We start from the raw sequence: 22,554 nt of genomic DNA, 5'->3' as shown, positions 1-22,554 counted from the left end.
ACGACGATCTGTGGCAGGCTGACATCGTCGAGATGCGTCCGTATTCGAAGTTCAATAGAGGTCATCATTACATACTTACCGTCATCGATGTGTTGAACAAGTATGCCTGGGCCGTACCGCTCAAGAGCAAGGTCGGAAGCGAGACGGCTAACGCTATCGCTAAGATAATGCGAGAGAGCGGAAGATGCCCGAGAAACTTGCAAACGGATATGGGAAAGGAATTTTACAATGCCGATGTGCAAAAACTCTTGAAAAAACACAACGTTAATCATTATTCCACGTATACGGTGTTGAAGGCATCGATCGTCGAGCGATTCAATCGCACGCTTAAGAACGACATGTGGAAGATGTTTACGCACTTACAAGTGGGTCGACGCGCTACCGCGTCTCGTGTCAGATTACAACGCGCGCAAGCATCGCACTATTGGCATGCGACCCGCTGACGTAACTCCTGCGATCGCCAAAAGACTCTTGGATACGGTATACAGCGCGATAAAGATCGCAGGTCCAGCAAAATTCAAAGTAGGCGAATCGGTACGCGTGAGCAAGTACAAGACAGTTTTCGAAAAAGGTTACACGCCAAATTAGACCACCGACGTGTTTAAGATCATTAAAGTGCAGCATAATCCCGTAACTTATCTGCTCGAGGACTATCGCGGAAAATCGATCACGGGCGCGTTCTGTGAGCACGAATTGCGAATCGCGCGACTCATCCGGACGTGTATCTCGTGGAGAAAGTACTACGCAGGAAGGGAGACAAGGTTTACGTCAAGTGGTTGGGATTCGATAGATCGCATAACTCATGGATAAACAAAAACAGTGTGATTTAATTCATTTTTTTTTATTTTACAATGTATTAAAAAAATTAATACACTGTATACATGTATACAAAGAGTTTTCATTATTTTTTTCTTCCATTACATTTTTTTAAACTATACATGTATGCAAATTACGAAAACACATATAAAACTACATGTATTATAAACAATATATATATTAAGCCGAGTATACATTAAATAAATCAAAGAGAGAATTAAAGTTAATTCCTTAGCAAGCAGGATCTTGGTCTAGGTCTATTATAAATTTTATATATTATATAAAATAAAATTTGAACAGCTAAATTTTATTGTAAAACTACATATAAAAACTGCAAAAAATACATACATCTGTACTACATATATAACAGTATCATATAAAGCTACAAGAATACATACGTTCATACATACGTACATAGATATATAATACATACATACATATGTGCATATATGTATACATATAAATTACATATAGAAATATATAAAATATATGTAGATTGTATATACATGTATATTACAATGGAATCCGCCAAGTCCCCACGGTAACGTCTCCGTCGAATCTGGTACGATGTATCGTTTATCGTCATACGGACTCAGAGCAATTTTCGATTCGGACACCGTATATACTTGGTGTAACATGTTATACACGACTGGCGACGAGTCATTTCGATATCTTCATTCAAGCACCGCGTGTAATCGTCGAACGTTATTGTTCGCGTTACGACGTTATTCTTTACACCTTTCGCCTTTTTAATGTCTTTTCTGCCGTCCACCCTCACCGCGTACATCTTCACTCTGAGTCCGACGAATTCTGTCATTATCGCACCGTTATTCTCATCCTTTATTAGACCGGGTACTTTTTTATTCACGAGAGGCATCCCGTACGTGTTGCCCGGCGAATAATCGCTCGTATCGAATCTAGCGATATCGCGTTTCATCGTCTCGTACACATCGTCGCACTAGATGTGATATACAAGACTGTCCGTCGGCGTACATGATCTTACATTTCTCGCGATACAGTGGTGACATGTATTCGTGGTGAAATTCGTATTAGCAGATTTTCGATATGTCGAGTATACACATACCCACGTAATACGTACACATACCATGTAAATCGGTTTGTCGAATTTCACCTCGAGTTTACGCAGTTCGACGGCGATTAAGTTTTCCGCAAAGACGCTGCAGCTGGAAATTTGGTTTCGCGATCATTGCTTCCATGCCATACCATCCGTCCCATTTGGTCAAAAATTTAACGTCGACGTCGATGATTGCGCACATTTTCCATTGTTTTACCGAATACCGCGTTGTTCATCAATTTGTACAAATTTTTTTCGAAATCATTTTTCGCACACGTTCTAAAGTGTGTATTGAGTTCGATGTAATCGCGGAGCTAGGCGGATTGAGCAAATTGTAGTATGTGATGTATCTTTGCGATACGAAGACCATGGCGCGTATATTGCTGCAGGTTGCGATAATGGATGACGTACCGCTTCTTATCGTATAACGTCGCGAGAAGTTTATTTGCCGCGTGCCGGATGGTTTAGCGCGCGTCGGACAGACAGGTAGATCAGTGTGTCGATCGTGTAGATGATACGGATACTCGAGATCGACCTTGAGAATATAATCCGTAGGCGAATCCGGAGCGATCGCGCTCGCGTCAAAGTTCTCAATGTCTTCCATCCATCGAATTTGGCATAGGGCAGCGATTGCGGTGACACATCGCCCATCCGTACAGATTATTTACGTCAAAGGTATGACGTAAATAATAAATAACGTACATAAGGTATGACGACGATTTCGACGGGTCGTACGAACGCATGTACTTGTTATTGACCTGCGCGTATCTGTCGGAACATTGACTGAGACCGCCGCGTATACCGCGCTCGATAAACATAACCATATCGATGTTGGTGAGCAACTCAAATTTTATTCGCGTATGTTTCAGCATGGCGTCCCACGTGAAACCTGGCAATGTGTAGTAATGCGCGAAATCGAGTCCATAACTCGCGACGCAACTTTCGCGGAAATTTTCAAAAACGTCGGCCAATAACAAGACATCGGTCTTGAGATATAGATCGCTATATTCGCCGAGCGTTCGGAGAACCGCTGCCAAACGTTCGCGGCGTGCGCGTAATCGTTCTCCGACACCGTATCACCGGTCAACAAACTATAGAATGATTCGCGCGGTGGTAGGCGCGTGTCCTGCAACTTGTCCGCGTTATCCACGTATTCGTACAGAAAGACACCTTTGCGCGTCAACAAGTCAAAATCTTCGTTTGATACCGTGGAAAATTCGGAAGGTAAAATTTTTAATTTTTCTTTCGTTAGAAAAGATGCCAATTTATCGAGCCTGGTATTTAAAAATTTATACGAATCTATGAACCACAGGCGTATGCAATTTCGTGAATCTGATCTCTCGGTGATATCTTGAACATGTTTTGTAAACGAAATATATTTTTCTTTTGTTATCGGCAGCACGTCGATCCTGCCTTCGAACGCCACAGTTTTTTCCGTGATGATAAAATGCGCGTCATAACCGGATAAGTTGTGAAATACTATGGGAATTCAATATGGATCTTTATAATTTAAATTACAATTTGAGTGCGCGGGATCATGGTAACGACCGGTAAGATCCGGCAATGATCGCGTACCCGCGTGTCGTCCGACGCAAATGGTTTTTCACAAATATGACAACGCGTCACGCTACGATATGCCTCCCACTGCTCTCTCGACAATGTTTCCATGGGGACATTCGCGGATAACAGAATTTTTACTTGATATGCCAAGTCTTTGAGTTGCCGAATGAACCACGCAATGCAGTTTTCGCCGCGACGAAATCGATATACCGATAACGCGTCATCGTACGTAGTATCCGATGCTAAATACCTCGTGCTGCTGATAAGTGTACGATGCATCTTCCTTCTCTGCCGGTTCCGTTCGCCGTAGTACGCACTCCAAGTCCGCGTAAACGATGAATGGAAATCGTTCCTTATTCGTGTAGTTCTTGAACTCGAGCCACTTGTCGTCCTCGCTCGGCAGTCGGATGGTGCAATTGTTCATCTTTTCGCAGTCCGTTGTATGTGACTGCAATTTTTCAGACGAACTGAAGTAATGTAGGCATCTGCAAACAGAAAATATGATTTTTTAATAAACAATTTTTTTTATAAGAGAAATAATAAAATTTGTTGAAATACATACCGGTCGTAAAAGTATTTTTTGTGTTCTTTTTTACTCAGTTGCGAGCTCACAAGACGGGACAGATCTTTGATGCGAAGTGCCCCGCGTTGTCGTCGCGCGGATCCTGCACATACAATAGATTTGCGTGCTTCTCCATCTTCCTTGATGTCAACCGTATCAGGAGAATCTCCTTTTTTCCCTCGAAGCCGTAAACGTTAATGGAGATGTCATTGATTCGTTCAAACTTCTTTATTTGATCTAACGTCATCGGAAACGTAATGTCTTGCAAATTTAACACTGTCGTATAATGCGGATACGACAATTTCCGATCCGTATGCCTTTCAGCCGGATGCAGAGTCGCGATCACCGATCACGCGAAACACGCGTTGTCCTTGGATCGTACATTGATCACCACTCGCTTTAACATAATTTCTCGCGGTAATTCGAAGTAACATCCCGCGTACATTGGATTATATTTGTTCACGTTTACAGTCAAATTTAGAATTCGCCACAACGCCCATCCACTGTCGCGTTCTTGGAATTTTTCGAGCGACGCCAACGTTCGATAATGTATTACTCGTCCAAATTTGACACTCGAAAGAGTTCACTATTTTTAGTGTTTATACTTTTGTTCGCGTGTTTATCGCCCGTCACAAACTCGCCGTTAAATGCAGTGTTCACTTTCACACTATCTGTCTTTGTACAATGTCTCGCATTCGCTCGAACATTACACCACCAGCGTCTTCTAAAAATTGTCGCGGCTTGATATAGTCCACATTGATCATCGCATCTGTCAATATACGGCTTTCAAATGCCACCAATCAATCTCACGCCAAACGAGAGATCCAGTGTCTCTACTCGCGTACTCACCATCAACGTGCACGAAACGTCTTTCTAGTTGTACTTTTGCACCCGCGAGTCGCGCGATCCTCGCCATCACAGATTGTCTATTTGCAACGGTGAGTCGAGGACGTTTAACACGGCTAAGTTCCTCGAGTTGTTCGATGCACTCCTCACATCGTTGCAACCACACGAAACACTCCATCAAGATAGCGACTTGGCTGCACTGCTCCAGCAGCTCGCGTTCCACTCGCTCTAGGTATTCCATATTGCGAAATCTTGATTCTTTTAAATTGTTGTACTGTCTCATCAAAACAATTTTACATTTTTTTTTACTTTCTTTTTTCCTTTTCTCTATAGCTGCTTTAACTCGAAGCCAGTATATAAAGCGTTGTATTTCCGACATGTTCGGAGATTGATGGGAATAGAACAACCATATATGATTATCCTCGCTTCTTGGAATTATCTCTGCTATTTTTTGCCGCGAGAGGGATAGTAATATATTATATGCGTATCCTCTATAATGATAATATGTGCACGCCTCCAGAATTATTTCCGCTCTCTCAGAAGGAACGGAGAAACAGAGAGTCGAATTGTAGCGTCCCTTAACTCTTGGACGACGAATCGGGAAATGGGGAGTTGGGGTATAGTGTCTCTTTATAAAATACACCGCCACGTTCACTGGTAGATGAGAGATTGAGTCCCATAACGGAGAACTTGTTAATTCTTTCAATGATCTTTCCATATTGTTTTTATATCACATCACACTCTTCCACGGAGCACTTGCATATGACTCGTTCACAATGTTGTCTTTTTTCAATTTGTGCAAATTGGGCACATGTTGCATGGCATTATCACACAGACGGATTGTTGACAATTGGAGCAAAATCGGCTGTTTAGCGCATTGAGAGTATCTATCTCGTGCTTCTTAACGGCATACAATACTCCAATGTCAGTGTCCGCCAGATGAACCATGCATTCGGCACATAGAGTTAGTGCACCACCCGTTGAATAATAAAATTGTATTGAACAATACTTTTTATTATTATTCAACGCAAGGAGTTGCGAACGGGTAACAATTTTTTCTGCGTAATCCGTAAGATCATCACTTTGATCACTTACGTAATTGCTATCGTCAGACATGCATGCTCTTCATCTTCAATATCAATGTCAATATTGTCAATATTGTCAATCTCCATTTTTTCTTCATTTCTAAACACTTCGTCCACTATATTCACAAAGTTTTCCTCATCCATATTAAACACATTTTCTATATTTAACACATTATCCATTTTCATCGTCAACTATTTTTTTTCTCTCACATTAGACTTCCATCTACTGTGATCCTGCACACACCCCATGACCCATTATATATCATCGATAATTTCTTTGTCCCTTTGTCGGAGCATCATCATAGGTCTCCCCCATTTGTTTATAGCAGCCGGAGTATCTCTTGACACGTCGCGACACGTACGTCGATTTCTACGAAGAGCTATCTTTTCGCGGGCTCTTCCTAGAAAAAAATTTGTCATCGTGCTCCTTTGCGAACATGTCGCTACATGTTTGATTACAACAATGAAATTCCTAAAAAAAGGAGGGGAAGGAAGGAGAGGGGGATTAACGTTTGCCATGTCAAAAATTTACGCGATCAGTTCTCCTCCTCCATCAAAAGATTTACACGATAAAAAAAATATTCCGCTCCTTCATCATTCGAACAACACGCAATGTATTCCGCCAAAGGAAGCAGCGCACTGTACAATGGCGAAAAACAAAAGAAGGAATGTAACGCGTAAGTTTCAACTGCATTTTTTTTTATTTTTTTCTCTTTTTTTCAATATTGTGCAATATTATGTATTTAATTTCCATAGTATTTCGGTGGAGCGTCGCGCGGTACGCTTACTGAGCAGACGTTACACTCTGACGGTCACGGGCTACAAATTTCTGGAAATTGGAATCAACGTTGGTCCACCGAGCTACGTGGAGATCGCTCTGGGAGATCACCGGGGACAGGAATTGATACTGTCTCTCAAAACGTGGAAGGGACTCTACGAGCAGCGATGGAATATCTACAAATTGCTGCGAAACGATTACAAAGATAATTTTATAAGCGTCGGACCGTTAACCGTCAGAATTTACCAGATGAACGATGTTACACTCGTACGTCTTGAATCTTTGAACGTACGCGTAACGATGATCGAATCGACCCTGCGCCGTATGTTTGATCTGGACGAATGTATCGATGTGACATTCGATCGACTCGTCAGATTCGTCGATACGATCGATACCATATATGCGATTCTCCAACATCGCGTCTGTTGTAATAGATCCCGAGGAAGTGCCGAATGCGATTGCGATACATTCGATAGACGTCAACTCGTCGATTGCGAACTGTTAGCTTTAGTTTTTAGTGTATAAGAAAAATGTGAATAAAAAAATTTCACACTTAAATGTATTCAATTGTTGTTTAAAAATATAAACATATATAATATGCAAGAAACATGTATTTCTTTCATTTCTTTCTTCCCCACCATAAAATAATTAGAAAAATAACATTCGCCATAAGAGAGAGAGAGAGAGAGAGAGAGAGAGAACCGCAACGGAAGAGATAATAGGTATACAAGAGAGATATTTATTTTTTACTCGGCGACGGTGGCGGCGGCGGCGGGCGCGACGGCGGTGGCGGCGGCGGTGGCAGCGGCGCCCCCCCCTGACATCATGTCCACGCGTCCTGTCCAATTTTTTTTATATGATCTTCGTCGCCCCATTTTGTTTATATCGCCTTGCTATCTTATCTTATTTGTTTATCTCACCTCGTTTCGTCTTTCTTCACTACCCCCCCTCCCCCTTCCCTCCGTGACGTCATGTCCTTCGAGTAGCAATTTTCTATTTGTTTATCTATGTATTTATCTTCTTGTTTATCTATTTGTTTATCTACTTTTTTATTCACTTGTTTATATCCCCTTCACCGAATCCTACTATCTTATCAACCTCTCCCACGGCTCAGTTCAAAGGATCGCCGCCTCTGACTTTCCCCTCCCCTCTTCCCCGCGCCCTCCGTTCACCCCCCTCGGAGGACCAAGGTTAGAACCGGCCTAGCTTTACTACTAATGGACTTCTTTATTCTTATGAGAATGCAATTAATAATTTTTTTTTGTCTTTCTGATTGTTTCAGACAGATAATTGACAGATAATTTATTTGTAATAACCAGTACTAGCAGAACTGATGCTTCTGCGCATTCATTTTATTTTGCAAATACCGTCAGAACAGACGTTTTTGATTATAATTTTTATCAGTACTATCCACATAGACGCTTCTGATATTGACAAAATACTTTTCACCATGGCACTAATTATAAGAATATAATTGTGGATAAAATAGTTATGAAAAGAGCGCTTTCTTCCGAGCACGTAACTTCGTGTCACGCTCTGTCTCGATTCTAATTGTTTTGATCATATCACGGCGGGTTCACGCACACAAAAGACGAAACACGTACATGTGCACTCCTCGCTCGGCAACATTGGGTTGGCCGAAGAGAATAGAAATATCATCCTACTCTCTCGCACGGAAGCATCGTGAGTAAAGAGTAAGAATATTGTTGTACTCTCTCGCGCTCGTGACGCGTATCAGAAGGAAAAAGAAATATTATCGTACTCTTTCGCGCAGGATGCACCATGCGACAGTCCAGCGTCTTTTGATTATCGTTCATTATTGCTAATGTAGTATAGCGAAAGAATTAAAAAGAATAAACAGACATTAACAATGCCTGAAGAGAAACGAAAATCGTTATATATAATTGTATATAATTTTATGTATAAAAATTATAATTGTGTAACAAGAATGTCTATGAAATTATTTTCTCAGTATAAATGTATAATATATGTTTCGAAAATCTTCAAGAAATTCACAGTTTTGAGTAATTACTTACAAATTCGATAAGACATTTATTAAATGATAAATGAAATAATCAAATTATATTATTTCTTCTTTCTGTCTCCTTTTTGTTTGATATAAGCAAAAATATGCGCAACTTGTTAAATTTATAATTAATTATCTGAAATATAAATTTTCCATTTCTAAGAGTAATATATACATATAATAAGATTGTAATAAGAAAATAATTTCGTATTTATTCTCACTCATTTATTAGACTCTTAAGTTATTATAATTTTATAAAATTATATAACAGGTCATTATGACAAGTAAAGCATATAACAATTTTTGAATTTTTTTATACATTATTTTTATATCTGCTTACTCTTTTTAATTCATACTATATATATCAACAATAACGAGCAGTGACCAGGTAATGTCAAAGACGCTCGACGACCGGTGCATGGAGCGCGAAAGAGTACGATAATTTTCTATTTCCTTCTCATACACGTCGAGAGCGCGAGAGAGTACAATATTCCTATTCTTTACTCACAGCGCATCGGTGCGAAAGAGTAGGATGATTTCTATTCTCTTCGGCCAATCAAACGTGTCGAGCGCCGAGCGCACATGTACGTGCCTCGTTTGTGTGTGATACGCGCGCGCGTCGTGTATGTGTGTGTGTGTGTGTGTGTGTGTTGTGTGTGTGTGTGTGTGTGTATGTGTGTGTGTGTGTGTGTGTGTGTGTGTGTGTGTGTGTGTGTGTGTGTGTATGGTGTGTGTGTGTGTGTGTGTGTGTATACGCCTCGCATCGGTCCTACATTATACCGACTTCGAGAAATAAATTTATCGAAAATAAATTTGATGTGCGACAGTAAAAAAAAGAATAAATTATGTAATAAATTGTGTGTGTGTAATAATACAATAAAGTATAGTCCTTTTCGTAAATATGTCTGTTGTACGTTTTGTTAACTATTTTAATCATATATACAATAAAAATATCAGAATCGAAACGATGACCAACGAAGTTCTACGTTGGTAGAGTGCAATGTGCAAATACGTAAAATATATTTATAATATTTATATATATAAATAATGTACTGTGACGTCCTGGGAAATCCTGGTAGATCGGACGGAGCCGAAATCAACAGATCCTCGACAGCTACATTCACACGTTATTTGTGAGATTCTTTTTCATGCGGTTAAGAGGGTAAAACCTCAGGATTAGGTACTGCGAAGGAAGTAGGTAACAGGAATGTCGAAATGACTTTTATTTTCAGAAAAGAGTTTTCGATTTTGGAAATAAGGAATAATATAATATCACACTTGTGGTATTTGAATCGGAATTTATTCACTGTTATAAATGATATATATATATATATATATATATATATATATATTTAGCGAATGCGAGTGGAAGTACAAGTGCAAAAATGTAAGTGTCCGTGGATGTGGAAACGTGAGTGCGAATCGTAAGTGTGAATCGTAAGTGCGAAATGGGAAAATGCGCAAAGGTATCGTCGCTTGAGGTTTTTATATGTTATCATTTATATGTTATCAAACATGGAAGTAGGGATGACCTAAATTCCAATGTTATGATTCTACAGGTCTGAATAAAGCCTATTGTTAGTCTACTTTCATTATGAGTCAGCTATGATGCATGCATTTAAGACCTTCTAGTTGTTCTTGACATAGTTTTCTATTGGTCGACTTAGCCTACATTTGCTATGAGTCAGCGATGACTCGTGGTACTAAAATATTATGGCGCCCTTGACATTTAACATTGGCCTACTTTCGCTTATAAACTGACCATGAGTCAGCGATGACTCGTGATACTAAAATATTATGGCGGCCTTGACATTTAACGTTGGCTTATTTTTGCTTACAACCTGACCATGAGTCATACTTATGACTATTCGGTCGACCTATTTTTGTTTTTAAAGAGTTATACTTCGTTATAATAATTCCTTTCTTATAATTAACAAACATATAGTTTGCTTGAATTTACGCTTTTATAATAAATATTAATCATCGCAATATCGTTTTAGATATACTTTACAATTTTTGTAATAATAATGATTACATCGTATAATTAGTATATCTAAAATATATCAGTATAACTCTTTTTACATTTGTAATACATTATTTATTAAATGTTTTCAGGTACAAAATGGCTCTGATTGCGATTGGTTGAATCGTTAGGGTAGTTTTCCATGCATATTAATATTCAAGATTTTTGTCATAGCCATAGGATTAGTGTTAATGAAAAATGGGAAGTAACAATTATAAATATAAGTCTAGGATGAAGGTTTCTAGAAGTTGAACTGGTTTATATACGGAGATTTGCCTGCTGTACTGATTTTTGAGGTAAGTGTATGTAAGCAAGTTTATAATTGTTTAAATATCTTCTAAACGGTGCGAGTTAGGTAGGTATGTGTAATGAGGTAAGTTGCAGGATTTCCTGTGTGTTGTCCAAATCTTTCATAATAATTATTTGTTAATATAATAATTTATTTATTTATAAATTTTATTAAACGAAATTTAAATCGTAGAATTTCTTTTCTGAGATAAAATATGTTTCTATCCGGGTTGTTTATATAATTTCATAAAGAAAACTATATCTTATAAGGAAATGTATAATATATAATGTATAATGTACGTATATATGTATACATGTTTGTGTGTGTGCTTTCATATACCCTTAATTTTGTTTATATCTTGAGAATTAAGAATCGTAACCACAAACTATATTTATGTTTTCGAAAGGATTTTCGATGGAAAATGTATTTATACAGGGAAAATATATCCATATAAGGACATCAACAAAATTTATCCTTGAAATAAGGATATGTATCAAGTGAACTGTTGAATAAATATTTTGTCGTGGATTTTGTTATATTGTCATTATGACTTTTATTCCTTATTCATATCCATTCTATTGTTATTAATTTTGTTATTAACTTTTATATTTATTATTAAAATGGAACAAAAGTGAAAGGTTTGATATACAAAGGTTTCTTAGTTTCTGAAGTTATATTTGACGATATAAAGAAATTAGTTGGTATTTTGTTATTTATATAATTATATGATTTTGTTTATTAATTGTTAATAAAAATATTACAATGTACCAATAATTGTTTTATTATAGTTTTCGTGCATTACGTGGGCGAGGTTATATTTCCTACATTTGTTTTTTATTCATTATTTAGTATTTGTTGAGATTTTGTTGTTAATGTTGAAATGTTTAGATAAGGATGCGATATTAAGCTCTATTTTCTTTATTACTTTACTCAACAGTCTGGAGAAGTGATTTCAGTATGTTCTGTTAGTGAGGTTCTAGGGAAAATTTACTAGGAGCATTAAGGCTATAATAGCGCTATAAGGTTGTGATAAGGAGCGGCCATTTTTGTATAAACTTTTAAATAATTTTAAGCGGTATATTCTTTTATTAAATGTATAGGAAGGGTTTGTTTGTGCTGTCTCCTGATACAGTCAGTCATAAATAATTAAAATTTTTGAAAAATTTACATTAGACATGACTAGAGGTACTCTCGACGCTGGGACGTGACAATAGCGCCTTCGGCTCAATAAAAAGCGTTGCGCAATACCGTGGAGAACTGACCACCGTGTACCTCCGGTCGGGAGAACACATATTAGACTACATTGACCGCGTTAAGGAACTCCGAGTCTCGATAAGAGACGGAGAGCGCCGAGCACACGGCACTATAGACCCCGCAACGTGCCGGGAAATCGACGAACTTATCGTTTCGTGTTTCTGCGAGGGGCTACCTACCCCCCTTCGTCTACAACTCAAACCCGAACATTTCTACCAGCCGTTCGAAGCATTTGCCGCCGCAAAAACTATAGCCAAGCGTGACGAGACAGAACGGCAGCGCTATGGAATGCCGTCCCGCCTAGGGCCTGAATAGACACACCCTTGGCGCCAACCGTCGTCTCCTCGAAACGGATGCAGGTCCTAGCCTGCGTTACAGGCAGCCCCCAGTACCGGAGCGACGACGCTCGCCTCCGCGACTCGATACGTACGAGATCGCGATCGCAATTATTTGTCGCGTTACCCCCCCGAATGGCCTGAACGCCGTGACGAAGCTAAGCGAGCCGCGCCGCTCTACGGAAAAAACGAATCGTCGATGACGATGGAAAGTGACAGAAGACCGCGTGATTTCGGACCGTCGCGAGATAACAAATGGTGCAAGTACTGCAAAAATCGCGGCCACGAAATTGAGGAGTGTCGGAAACGGCAATATAACAATAGCCGACTCCACGAGCAGGGAAATGGTCGGGATCCGCCCCGCGGGACGGACGCAGCGCGCGCGGATCCTCTGAGGAATACGCGTCCGGTAAACACGGTAGAAGTGGTTCGCGAAGAAGCGTCCGAATCGCAATCTTAAACTTACCCGAACATTCTCACGCCCCATCGGTAACTCTATCCGCTAGCGGCTTAGTAAAAACAACCGATTTCATGATCGACACCGGGGCCGCGCCTAATCTCATAAAGAAACGATGCCTGCGCCTAGACACCCCTGTAACAGAAAACGATACGATTTATCTCACTGGTATCACGGACGGGAAGATAGAGACCTTAGGGTCAGCGAAAATAGAATTCGGGGGTCACGAGATAACATTACACGTCGTTCCTGATAGTTTCCCCATCGTACAGGAAGGGATCTTAGAATCCGACTTTCTCCGCGATGACGCCACTATCGACTTCGGTCGCGGATTTGTCAAGTGATGAGGAATCAAATTGCTTTTCACGCGCCAAAAGGGCCTCTTTGTCCCCGCGCGCTCACGGGCAACCTTCTATGTAAACGTTTCCAACCCCGAAATTACCATCGGCTACCTGCCGCGACTTAGCGTCGCGGAGGGTTTACCTGGGGGAAGCGATCATTACAAACAGGAAAGGAAAAGTTTACGCTCAAATCATTAACGCTACAGAGGCGGATCAAGAAATTACTATCCCCACAATTCGATTGGAAGAAATAGAAGCCGTCGCATCAATTCCCCCCCGCGAAATCCGCGCTATCAACTGCATCACCGTGTCTCCATCGGGAGAGGCACCGCGCGAACGCGATAGAATCACAGAGGTCCGAGGTCTACTTAGGTTAGACCATCTAAATGAAACAGAGGCGAACCATGTCGATACTCTTATAAAAAGAAATGCCGATCTCTTCCAACTCCCCACGGATTAGCTGGGATATACAAATGCAATTGCGCACACTATAACTACAACGGACAACGCGCCGTGAACGTGAAACAGTACAGATTTCCGCCAATGCACAGGGAGGAAATTACTAAACAAGTAAATAAATTATTAGAAAACAATGTAATAGAGCATTTCAATTCACCATACAATTCTCCCCTGTGGATTGTGCCAAAAAAACCCGACTCTCAGGGGAACCGACGCTGGCGCATGGTGATCGACTATCGCGCGCTAAATGAAAAGACGATAGGGGACGCGTACTACCTCCTCAATATTACCGAAATATTAGACCAACTAGGAAGCGCGAAATATTTCAGCGTCTTCGATCTAGCGTCAGGTTTCCACCAGATCCCTATGCATGAGTCAGACGCGCTGAGAACGGCCTTTTCCACGCCTTTCGAGCATTACCATTTTAAACGAATGCCGTTCGGGTTAAAGAACGCCCCAGCGATGTTCCAACGACTCATGGATCAGGTACTGAGTGAATTGCAAGGGATAGAAATGTTCGTGTATCTGGATGACATAGTGGTATACGCCAGCTCCTTGCGCGAGCATGAGATCAAGTTCAATAAATTAGCCGATAGATTAAGAAACGCGAAGCTCTGCCTCCAGCCGGACAAATGCAAATTCCTGCGGAGGGAAGTTACGTACTTAAGTCACATAATAGGCGAAGCCGGGGTAAAACCAGATCCTAAAAAAATACACGCGGTAAAAAACTTTCCATGCCCACGCTCCACAAAAAATATAAAGGAATTCCTGGGACTCGCCGGTTACTACCGCCGGTTCATATCAAATTTTTCAAAGACGGCAAAGCCCCTGAATGACTTACTAAAGAAGGAGGCGAAATTTAAGTGGGAAGATTCGCAGGAACTCACGTTCGAAATGCTGAAAGCCGCCCTTTGCTCGGAACCGTTACTGCAATATCCCGATTTCTCCAAATCTTTTGTTGTGACGACTGACGCGTCCAAGTTTGCTATTGGCGGAATATTAAGCCAAGGATCGATAGGCAAGGATTTCCCTATTGCGTACGCCTCTCGACTGCTAAGCCCGCCCGAGCAAAATTATTCAACCATCGAAAAGGAGCTTTTAGGCTTAGTTTACTGCGTAAATTACTTCAAGCCATATCTGTACGGTCACAAATTCCAGTTAGTCACCGACCATAAACCACTAACATGACTCCATTCCGTTAAAGACCCGACGTCGCGACTGGTACGATGGCGGCTAAAGCTTGCCGAGTATGAATACAAAGTAATATATAAAGCGGGAAAGATGAATGCCAACGCGGACGCACTGTCGCGAAACCCCGTGATGCAGACGCTTCCCTTCACAGGAGCGCGCGAGCCGCCACCCGACGCAAGCGCGAGCGACTCCGACGAACCATTGTTCGACGGCACCGGACCGCGAAATCCGCAGACGCCTATCGCCGCGGAGAACGGAAACCTGAATATAATCTCCAGCGAAAACAGCGGAGTAAGCGACCTCGACTATCCCGACAAACACACTTCCGAAATAAATACCGACGACGGTACCAGCGCGAGCGAGAGCGAAACAATGAAGGACGAAAATCTGTTCGGCGCCGACAACGTGCCGTCACATTTCTTAAGAATAAAAGAGATCAGAGACAGCCTCGTAAACCGAAAGGATAACTTAGTCGTGTTTGTAGACTCATAGGGAAAACCATGTGACCTGGGATCCCGAATTTTAAATAAACAAGACCTCTTGCCTGAACCTTGTGACGCCATCGGGCGCGGTAAGATAAGACGCGTAGGCAATAAATACATCATTGCGCTCCCCATTGAAAAGAATGTTTCATCTCTCATAATCCTCGACAGTATTCGAGAAGCCCTCACTGACCGATATAACCCGCGAGCTGGGCCTGCGAACCCTCTCGATCTGTAAAAGCGATGTGAATGGCATTCCGTTCTCGAAGGTAGATAAGATGTTTCGTACTACATTGTGGGACCAGGACCTGGAAATAAATGTCTGTACTAATGAAATCATTACCCCATCCGCGGACGATAGAATCAAAATAATCGAAGAGTACCACGCATCCGCCTTCGGAGGACACAAAAGCGTGACGAAAACTTTCGCGCGAATAAGAGAAAGGTACATTTGGCCGGGTATGAAAAGACAGATCGGTAAATACATAGCCAACTGCCAAAACTGTCAACTAAATAAACTAACGCGCATAAAAGTCAGGCAACCCATGGTATTAATCGATACACTCGATAAGGCGTTCGATAAAATATCTATGGATATCATGGGGCCGTTATCTACTACGCATCTAGGTAATTCGTATATCCTCACGGTACAAGATCTGCTCAGCAAATATTCATCCGCAATTCCCCTTAAAGGCACATTCGCTATTGACGTCGCCGATGCTTTCGTGAACGAGTACGTTTGTGTACACGGCGCGCCTAAAGCGATTCTCACGGATCAAGGGACTCATTTCGTGAATTCTTTAATGAAAAATGTGGCCCGAAAATTTAAAATAACGCAATTTAGAACCACTGCTTACCGACCACAATCCAATGGCTCGGTAGAAAGATCTCACCATGTCTTGTGGGAATATTTAAAACAGTTTATTGACAAATATAAGAATTGGGATAAAATATTAAAATTAGCTAGCTTCTCGTATAACACCAGTGTACACGAAGATACCCGTTTTACCCCACACGAATTAATCTACGGTCACCCTGCGCGCGTGCCCACGAGTGAACCCGCGGCGCTTGACGAAAACAACGAGAGTTACGCCGAATTACGTCAACCTCTCAAACAGACTTAACGAAGCGCAAGCGATCGCGCATCGAAACTTGCGCAACGCGAAACTCCGATCTAAAAGGTACGATCGAAACGCAAATGCATGCACATTCAGGCGACCGCGCATACTTACTTAAGGAACCACGCAAAGATAAGCTAAGCCCGCAATATACAGGGCCTTACACCAAAAAATACTCGATAATAACAATGTAAAGCTAGAGATAGGGATAGGTAAGTTACGTGCATACGGATAAGCTGAAGAAGGTGGGGGGTCGGAGCCTCGCCACGCACCAATCCCCACCATCGCCGCATCGACCGGAGAAGGGAGAAGGTCGACGACGTACTAGTCAATCATCAACATCTAAAGGATCATCATGGAGCTACACCGAATAATCCACCTAATACTACTACCAGCAACATGCCTCGGTCTCATGGGCTACGACTGCGGGGGCAGCGGGCTGAACATCACCACATTATCATTATTAGACATTGGCACATGCGATGTCGAGAATCTAGAGCCGGAAAGCACAGAGACATATGTCCAGCTAATGCAGACTTCCGAATATGAAAGTATCACAGCCGTGCAGTGCAGAATGGAGATCGACCGCACAATTTATTACTGCGGGATGCATTCTCACGTATCAATAGTCTCCGACGGACGTAAACAATACGTAAAGGAAATCGGCAAGGAAAACTGCCAAAGAATTCATAACACGGGGACACTTAATGTCGGGACCGCTGTTATAGACCGCCTCAGAGTCAACGCCACTAATCACAGGAGCGCCACCATGGCGGGCGTCGCGCATACCGATGGCAGCACCGGGACCCAGTACTCGGACGGCTTCGGGAAGGCGTGATAGTGCAAGCCGCCCTGAAAATCATTCGGCGATCTTTCGATATCACGTACAAACGATCAGCAGATATGATTAACCTGCCGACCGGGACGCGCTGCCAAGCGCAATACGGCAACTGCATTGACTACGACGGAACAGAGACCTTTTGGACAACACCGACCGTGGATAGTTGCCACTTCGACCAATATGATATTTTATACGAAGGCATGGCAACCAAACTGTCACTCAAGGCGAACAACACGGCTCCGGTAGTATACACAGTGACAAAGAAAGACACGACGTTTGCACTGGCGAAATCCTCCGAATTTAATCTCTTTGGATACCAGCTATATCGCACGGAACATCCAAAACTTATTATCCTAGAAACACAGAGAGGAAAAACATTCCGGGCGAAATCACGAATCTCCGTGAACAATTTGGACATATTCGCCTACGTTAATTCAAAATTTGTATACGTGGAAAAACACGTGAAGCACCAACTTACCCGACTTTACCATGATATCATGGAACAGAAGTGCGCACTGGAGCGGCAAATACTGCAGAACGCTCTGTCATTATCAGCGATAGCGCCGGATGAGATGGCCTATCGAATTATGAAATTCCCAGGTTATACCGCTGTGACTGCTGGAGAAGTCATTCATATTATCCATTGTGTCCCAGTGAATTGCAAATTAAGGCATACGGAAAGTTGTTATAACGAACTCCCAGTGACATACAAGAATACAACATACTTTCTGTTGCCACGCACAAGGATACTCACCAAGACAGGCACCCACAAGGATTGCAACGAGCTGTTACCGAACATGTACAAGCTGCACGGCGCCTGGTATAGACTAACTACCAAACCGCTGGAATCACTTCCGCCCTCTATCAATACAACCGCTCTCAAAACCAAGTTGGAAATACGTGAGCCCGGACGCACTCGCCACGAGCGGAATCTATTCCGCTGACGCTGACTTGGATCGCCTGAGAGATCACATCATGTTCCCGGTCAAGAAACCCTCAATGCTGAATACCATAGCACGAGGAGCACTGGGACAAGGCATCCCAGGGGGAAGCATCTCGATAGCGAATTTGCTCGACGAGGAAGCTCTCGACAAAATTGCCGAGAGCGCAGGAAAGCGTCTCTGGAACGGCTTCGTAACCTTTGAGTCCGCTAGCGCGGGAGTCCTGGCGATATTCGTGATAGCCAGAATAATAAAACTGGTTTATCGACACGATTATTCATGGATATGCACTGCATAGAATTTATGGCTGGAACATCCATTTGCTGGGAGCCGTTTGGTCATCGATCACTAACCTGCATCACCTATCACTGTTGCTGCATATGGGGAAGCCGATGAGTCAGCCCGACTCGCCCAGCGCTGAACGCCTCATGCTGCCACAACGAGAAACCATGGACGAGCTATTGGCAGCCACTGCACCAAAAGGAGACGAAACGAACGACCACGCGCGCTCGTACAGTGAGTTGCGAAAATACCTACACGAGGACGTTGCTTAAAGACTATTAGTAAAAGTGTAGTGAATAAATACATATAAGTCGAAGTAATTCTTCCTTTACCCTAATAGCGCTAAGTAGGAAAATGTCGTGCAATACGCCCGACATTTTCTTTCCGAGGGGGGAGATGTGACGTCAGGAGAGCCGTCAAGCATATTTTCTTTTTTTTTCTGTTGTAGCCAGATCTACAACCAATAATAAAATAACAACCAATAATAAAAGTAGTCCGCATGGCAACAAAATTAGATCGCATGAATCTCGAAAAGTTTTTCGAAAGACGACACAAGTGTGTGACCGCCGAAATCGCGACCAGTCTTTCGAAAGACCGCAGAAATGCATCACGCGAGAACATTGCGAAAAAGCCTATCAGCAAATTCCTAAATTTGATGATCAAACCGAGCGTAATATTGATTAATCAATATCACGCAACCGATCGACGCAATCGATCAGAATGCTGATCGAGCATCGATCAGACTATATAACCGGTTACACAAGGCGGAGTCGGGAGAGTCAAGAGTCAAAAGTAAAGAATAACGTGTCGTTCGGAATCGTTATTATAATTATCGCGCAAGATATTACAAGAGCGCGGCGAAATTCACGCGAGCCATACTATCAGCGTCTCAGGTGACATATTCGGTCGTCGGCCGCCAGAGTAACGCGATACGCGCCGAGCCGCCCGCCGACGTTTAACCGTGTGTAAAGAAATAAAATAAGAAATACTAAACTCAAGAATTTGTGCATTTATTAAATAAACCAAGTAAAATAAAGAAAGTGTGTTAGTGAATTCAAGAAGATTTCCTTCCATTCTTTTAATCCTGCTCGGAATCCCAACTCCTTAGGCTTAACGAACCCGACTATCTCTAATATTATCGTTGCAGCCCATCCGGGGTACAACATTTTGGTGGCAGCGGTGGGATAGTCAAAACCATCCCCAAGAACAATAACTTGAGAGGATCATCGTTAATCAAGCCAGCAGAATCAAACGAGTAAGCCCCAACGCATTGCATTACGGGCAGAAGAAGAAAAAAATTTTTCTTGAAAAAAAAAAACAAGATAAAACCTGCAGTAATAGACATTACAAGCAGGCAGAAGAATCAAATTCCCGATAAGCCGAAAATACAAGACCTGTAGAAAACAGACGGACGGAAAAGGCCCCGTCAAAAAATAAGCCGCCCACGAAATTGTGTCAAGTGTACAGTGCAACATTAGTAGAGTGCCGACCTACGATAACGAGTGTCCAGTGGCAGCGGAGCAACGACCAGAGAGTCCACGAGCACCGAGAGCCAGCCAGCGCTGACCGTGTACAACGATACCAGACAGCGAGGACGCTTCACCGACACGCACTACTACACGCAGCCAACTGACACGCCAGCACAAGCAGCGACCAGCACAAGCAGCGAGCGTATACGATCTATCTACTATTGTAAGTCCGAAAAATTATATTTTAAAAAGGCGAATGTCCGCAGCGAAGGACAGCTTAGCGAATGCGACTTGGCCAAAATCGCGGTCAATAAATAACCCCGTAAAATTTCCACATACTATCTCCGCGTTAAATACCGCGAGAAACGCGTTAAAAGAAATACGCGATAACGTGCGTCGCGTACTACGATACGATAGTGACGAAGACGTCCACGTAATAACCGAACGCGAATTTCCGTACGACGAAAAAGATTACAGCTTGCTCGAACCGAACGACACCGACTCTCACATTAACACACACGTACAAGCGCGCAAACACATACACACGAATTTACGAGACGGAAGCATATTTAATTCTTTCAACATATACCAATCGTTAATAAACGAAATGGCTCACTCACCTGTCGAACAACAGAACGAAATCGACAACGAAATTTTGCAACTATGACATTCGGTCGAGAGACATGGACCACAAGAAAGTCGAACGAACCGCCGCGTCACAATCGACGCACCGCCCCATAACAGTCTCCTTCGAGAATTAATGGATGAAATACGCGATCTCCGTGTACAAGTCAACGGATTAAATCGGCAAACACAATTGCCTATGGGCGAACGAATGAGAATATCTCAGGATTTTCTGCCGCACCCATTAGATCTAACTTACGGACGTTCGTATCAAGATATACGAAACCAGCCGGGAAATGCACTGACATTCCTCACACTGAAAGACGCGCGTAACATGATCCCAGAGATCGACGACACGTCACGAGGACTCGTGTACGAATTTCTAAACGCAAGTACGTACGCAATAAAAAACATACATCCCGCGGATGAACATTCTCTATTAGAAGCCATTCTTTGCACTAAATTCAAAGGCAAGGCCATGATGGATTTCCGTACGCGAGATATAATAAACTTCGAACAATTAAAACGAGAACTAGAAAAAGAATATTTGAGCAAACGAAGTACCGCACATTTACAACTCGAATTCAACTCGCTCAAACAAAAACCAAATGAGAATGCACAAGAATTCGGCAGACGAACAGACAATATAGCCATGGAATTATACGAATCCATGGCTGGAAGAAGGAAAAAATCATACGGTCGAACAGCAACGCGCGATTTTAGAAAATATAAAAGAGCAGGCGCTCTACAATTACCAGAACGGTTTACACGACGAAATTAAATTGATTGTACGATCGCAGCGATATCAAACAATACAGGAAGCAATCGCAGGAGCAACCGCGGAAGAAAAAACGCGAGGACCTAGCACGCGAATGCTAACCTATCGAAACCGGCCAGTATTTAAAGCGCATACACCCAGTCCGCGTTGTGAAAAATGCGGAAAAATCGGTCATTACGGACGCGATTGTAGGACTAGCCGTTTCTCAAATAGATATACCCTGCCTAAGCCAGAAGGACAACCACGAATAAATACAATTGAAAAACAGTGTAGCTATTGCAAAAAGATAGGACATTTACGGCACGAATGTTGGACATTAAACGGAAAACCGAAAAACAGCAAAAATTCGGAAACCGGAAAAATTTTTTCGAATTCGCGAAGAGAAAATCCCGCGAAGAACTTTAAAAACAAAAAGAACGAAACCGGCGAAGATAAACCGACCATCCCGCGTCAGAGTATCGCGTGGCACACGTCAAGGGGACATCGCTCGTCACACTGGATTAAATGCGATCACATTACCGATTGCAGAAGCCAAAGGTAGAAAAATAAATTTCTTGTTTGATACGGGAGCATCAGCAACAATAATAAAACTAAAACATGTTCTAGACCACGTCCTAATCTACGAAGAGAAAACTAAACTAACAGGATATGAAATAATAACATTGGGCAAAACACATGTTACGGTGCAATTGTCGCGAAAAAAAATACGACACCCCCGTATACATAGTGCGAAATAATGCGCCAATGGAATACGATGCAATCCTAGGAGCATTTCATTTGGAAATACATAACTGTGTTCAATCCAAAAACAAATTCAGTACAATTTCAAAATACGAAATTCAGACTGTACCCATACAGGCGCGTAACTTTAGGGCCGCGCAGCGAAACAATCGTGCAAGTCACGACTAACCAAAACATAATT

General features: G+C 42.1%; 1 protein-coding gene and 2 pseudogenes across 1 annotated transcript; 2 read left to right on the top strand and 1 right to left on the bottom strand.

The window, feature by feature from the left end:
- LOC148937795 (uncharacterized) lies at positions 1-1,271 on the top strand (annotated as a pseudogene).
- A 2,400-nt stretch (positions 1,272-3,671) lies between these two features.
- Positions 3,672-5,100, bottom strand: LOC148937794 (uncharacterized). The gene is made up of 3 exons (XM_089071208.1): positions 5,010-5,100; positions 4,014-4,191; positions 3,672-3,936 (listed from the first exon to the last, which is right to left on the bottom strand). Exons 1-3 carry the CDS (start codon positions 5,098-5,100, stop codon positions 3,672-3,674), a joined length of 534 nt encoding a protein of 177 aa, XP_088927334.1.
- Positions 5,101-20,990: 15,890 nt separating this feature from the next.
- On the top strand, positions 20,991-22,173 carry LOC148937793 (uncharacterized; annotated as a pseudogene).
- The last annotated feature ends 381 nt before the right edge of the window (positions 22,174-22,554 follow it).

This window comes from Pogonomyrmex barbatus, unplaced genomic scaffold (genome assembly GCF_055798465.1).
Source record: "Pogonomyrmex barbatus isolate J1 unplaced genomic scaffold, ASM5579846v1 scaffold11, whole genome shotgun sequence".
Lineage (NCBI taxonomy): Eukaryota > Metazoa > Arthropoda > Insecta > Hymenoptera > Formicidae > Pogonomyrmex > Pogonomyrmex barbatus.
Note: the sequence above shows the minus strand (reverse complement) of the source record. Positions and strands in the feature narration are given on the sequence as shown.

Excerpts from the sequence above, each read along its gene's own strand:
- LOC148937794 (XM_089071208.1), bottom strand. The coding sequence starts at position 5,100 with ATGGAATACCTAGAGCGAGTGGAACGCGAGCTGCTGGAGCAGTGCAGC. Across the intron at positions 4,192-5,009 it reads TTTCGTGTGGTTGCAACGAT|GGAAAAAAGGAGATTCTCCT; the intron begins GTGAGGAGTGCA and ends TACGGCTTCGAG. Across the intron at positions 3,937-4,013 it reads AAAAAATACTTTTACGACCG|ATGCCTACATTACTTCAGTT; the intron begins GTATGTATTTCA and ends TTCTGTTTGCAG.